Genomic DNA, 4,221 nt, shown 5'->3' on the forward strand with positions numbered 1-4,221 from the left:
TGACATCAATACTGGTGCACCGATGGTTTGCAAAAATGGTTCAGTTAAGATTTTCTATAATGAGGCATATTGTTATTCAATAGTAATAAGATATGAGACAAGTTACGAAGAGAAATCTTATCGAAACAAATATGAATTATACAATAATTCCGAACTTTGTTCCTTTAATCTGAAAATACATTAAACGATAGTTAAAATCTCTGAATATTACATTAATGTTTAATTCAGATATTGACCTAATTTAAATGCAGTGCTAATTCTCTGTGAATTTAAATATTGTTAGATTTTAGATAATAACTTGATATAAACTTTAAATTTTATCATATTCAAAATATAATTAAAATTTAAATTAATTAAAATCTTAACTACCATTGAAATAATTGAAAAATAAATCTCTCGGATTAACTTTACTGCGAGAAGGTCAAATATATCCGCAACATAAAAAACTTCGGTCCAGATCGATAGAGATGATATATCCTGTCGAAATAGGAAGGCTCATCACGTAGTAGGCTTCCTGCCAAAATTACGACAATGGTGGGTTCGGTGAAAATTAAAAACGAACGGTAGTCTGCATGCCTTAATCACAACGTTTTCATTAAGAAGACAGACAGTCCGAAGTCGTAATTCTTCGATCAATGTATTTCTTATTCTCTGAGACGTGACTAGAAATCTTCTGACAAATATTAAAGTATGCCTTTGTAATTTTTTCACGATTAATCTTATCGACTAAATAATAGACTTCATAATGTTCTGAGTCGATATATTACATTTTATTCGAAGATTAAATACTAGTGTTATTTTCAATATCCTAAAAAAAAAAAAAAAAGTTAAATCTTAAGAACGATTGTTATCTATTTACTTGATATTTACTTTCTATTTTCACAGATATTTTGCACATTCTGTTAATATTCTCAAGCTAATAACGAGACTTTAACAAGTGATAAATACTAGATAATGATGTAAAATAATTTATATTTATGATCTTATTTTTAAAATGCAATTCCTTTTAGTTAGTTACCAACATTGAACTCCAGTCGAAAGAAACAAAAAATTCTTTCATGTGAAGTTTCCGAACTTTCCACCTGGTATTTCTACAAAAAATTATAAAAACTTGAGATTTTCCTTCGCTTATTGATTACCTGCGAGAAAAACTTAAGAACTGAGTAACAACGCGTGCAATAATAAAAAGCAATTCTAAATATAGGAATGAATGGATAACTATACATATAAATATGTCGGTTTACTATGCTTATTCGTACATTACACATAGAGAAATATATACCGTGCGTGATATACAAGAGATCCTTGGCTCATATATTATGAACGGGACTGAATCGCAAACAACTTGATTAATTAAATATCGCTTTAAATTTAATAAAATAAACTTTTGTTTATTTTTTCGTAGAAGACCAGGATAATATAAAGTTATCATGTATGATGAAATTTATTAATTTTTCAATTATTTGATGACATCATTCTACGACAATTTCTATCAACCAAAACGAATCAAATTTTTGATCAATGTCTACAAGATGTGTCTCTTTATTTTAAGAAATATCATTCTAAACGTGCATGCGATTTTTCCATGAGATAATTTGTAGAAACTCATCCGGAAATAATAAGAAAGAATTAAGAAATTTGACTTTTTCAGCGACTTTTCCTCAAATGCTTATTAATAAGAAAAAAATATTCGTATAACATATAAAAAAAAATTCCTTTGCTTAATTATTTCATTCATAACTTCTCTTGTTCATATTGTTCTTATTCATTGATCATATTCTTCAAATATAAATAGAAACATTTTAATAAATTATAATACACTTAATGTTTCTTTATCGCATCTCAACAAGAGAATAATAAAGACGATTAGACACTCAACTCGTGGACAAGAATATTCTAGTCTGATTGTCTTTATTAGGAAAGGATTATACTCACGTACAAATGGTTTCGTCGAAGCTGCCTACGAATCTAGATTTCGATGATTTCAACTTCCTTACGTCGATTTTGTATTTTTATGTTTTTCCTGTCGGAAATTTTTGCATCGAAAGTTTCTGCATCTATTATCAGAGAACGTTTAACTAAAACCAATGACTTCAACTAAACGCCAATCGTTCAATCACATACTCCATGACATACTGTACCAAAGGACATTTTACGTACATGGTGTGAAAGTTTTTCCCATATACGTTCCTGAAGCAGAACCAGCCCAAGTTTTCTGGTATCTTGAAGAAGAGTGAACTCATTGTAAATAATCGTTTTCGTTTAAAGCACATGATGTAAACAAATGATTATTTTAATTGAAAATAATTAATTACAATATCATCATACGAAGAATACTATTCAAATTAGAGACGTATTATTGATTTTTAGTAAATTTAAAAGAAATAATTTCTAATACAAATGAAATATATATTAGGTTTAAAATGATATATACATTTATAGAATCATATCCATGAATAAAAATAATTTAAAACTTTGTTTGAATTATCAACTATCGTAGAATGTTGAATATGAATATGAAATAAGAGTTTGAGATTACACAGCTGATTCGATCTCTAAATGAAGAAAAAAAAGCTACCAATTTCAGTGAAATATACTTTTCGAAGATGAAAATTAACTTTATTGTTAAAAATTGGTAACGATAACACATAAATCAGATTTTAATTACTCGATTGAGTAATTAAAAAAATATCGAATCTTTTGACTCTTGTTTAAAGATTTCGTGCATCATCTGTTTTCTTCTATGTCTGTGAAGAAAATATATAAAAATTTAGTTTTTTTTTCCTCGACTGGCCGAATAAATTCGAATTTGATTTACAAATCAATCACGTTGCTGTCGCAGGTAGCATCGTCCATTCCCAAGTATCGAGCGTAGAAAGTTTCGAGTATACGCAGAAGATATAGGTCGACCAAAATAAAATGTACACAAATGTCTTTATCCTGGGAGAAAATCAAAAATGTGATAGATTATGACTTCTATTATTTCGAATATTTTTAATGTATAATATGATTATGTAAATTCAATGAACTGATTTTGAGAGTATTTAGCAATTAAATTTTTTACCTTCTCGTGCATAATGAAATTCAATAAATGAGCACCTCTGCTTGTACGCACACAATCTAGTCATTTTGTTACCCGGCACACCCCACAATGATTTTAATTTCTTTGAAATCATTTTTTTATATAAAACTTTTATTTATTTTTGATTGTTAATTATAATAATGAAAATTAGAATATAAATATCTTCATATTGATATGAATGAATGACTAGGGACAAATCGTAAAAAGTTAGCACATCTTTAGCATGGTCTTGTTTACATAACAAACGATGGGTACATTCATAATCAGCATTAAAAAGAATAATAAAGGAATTTTAAAATATAAAAAAGTGCTACTTGACAACAAAATCTGGTAATGGCTTGGAGAATTCACTTTATATTTGAAATTCAGAAACGATAAAGCGATGTTTTTGTATATAAATTAGTTAAATGTGAAAGTTGAAAATTATAAAAGTTATCTAAAGATTTTCATAATGTTAATTCCCAAGAGAAAATGATTGAAGAGAGATGTTACCTTAGGATTGCCGTTGCTTAACCATGGTATGATGTTATCGATAAACTGCCCGATGTCTTGACATTCGATACTCTTTGTTGCATCTCCTAAATAATTCAACAGCAAACTACCAACATTTAACTTTTTCTTGATGTCCGTCGTTGACAGGAGCGGCATAAAACCGTCCATATCACGCGGATTCACCGCCATGGTGGCTAACACGCACGTCGTCTCCACACCTTCACGAGTCTTTGAACGAAACTAGTTTTCACTCGTGCACGTCAAAGCACATAGCTTGTCGTAGTTTCACAATGCACGAAAATTAAACACACGTCTTTCGTCATGTCAATGATGTTTTTCACCAAGAACACGGTTAACAGCGATATGAAACTATCCGTGTAGTTTAAAAGCCATACGTAAAACAGTACTTTTTCTTTGATTGTCTCACAACGGTTGTCGCACGAGTTATTCCAAAATTATGATGCTACAAGAATGATGTTATTTCACAATTTCTCATATAAAATTTCATCAAATGTCACTCATTTAAACAGCATATATTGCTCGCATTTTACTTGTATCATGCACAAAAAATAATAACGAACATTCTAATGTAACGAAAATTATCGGCACCGTGCACGCGACGCCATTTTGATTTCTTAATCATCTAT

The 4,221-nt window shown here is 29.3% G+C and overlaps 1 protein-coding gene and 1 long non-coding RNA gene across 6 annotated transcripts in view; both read right to left on the reverse strand.

Annotated features, from left to right (window-relative positions):
• The window catches only part of LOC102676390 (CLIP-associating protein 1-A), a 24,986-nt gene extending 20,765 nt beyond the window's left edge, over positions 1-4,221 (reverse strand). For 3 of the 5 annotated variants that reach the window (XM_006621712.2, XM_006621711.2, XM_006621710.2), the window contains exon 1: positions 3,575-4,221. In XM_006621712.2, coding sequence (XP_006621775.1) covers positions 3,575-3,763 — 189 coding nt within the window. In that variant the 5' untranslated portion in view covers positions 3,764-4,221. The remainder of the gene's footprint in view (positions 1-3,574) is intronic. The other 2 variants (XM_006621713.2, XM_006621709.2) reach the window with 2 other exon arrangements.
• On the reverse strand, positions 2,595-3,564 carry LOC116186369. Its single transcript, XR_004151348.1, has 2 exons — positions 3,065-3,564; positions 2,595-2,940 (listed from the first exon to the last, which is right to left on the reverse strand). It is a non-coding gene; the product is annotated as an uncharacterized LOC116186369 (long non-coding RNA).

The sequence above is a fragment of the Apis dorsata genome, unplaced genomic scaffold (assembly GCF_000469605.1).
Source record: "Apis dorsata unplaced genomic scaffold, Apis dorsata 1.3 scaffold_634, whole genome shotgun sequence".
Taxonomy (NCBI): Eukaryota; Metazoa; Arthropoda; class Insecta; order Hymenoptera; family Apidae; genus Apis; species Apis dorsata.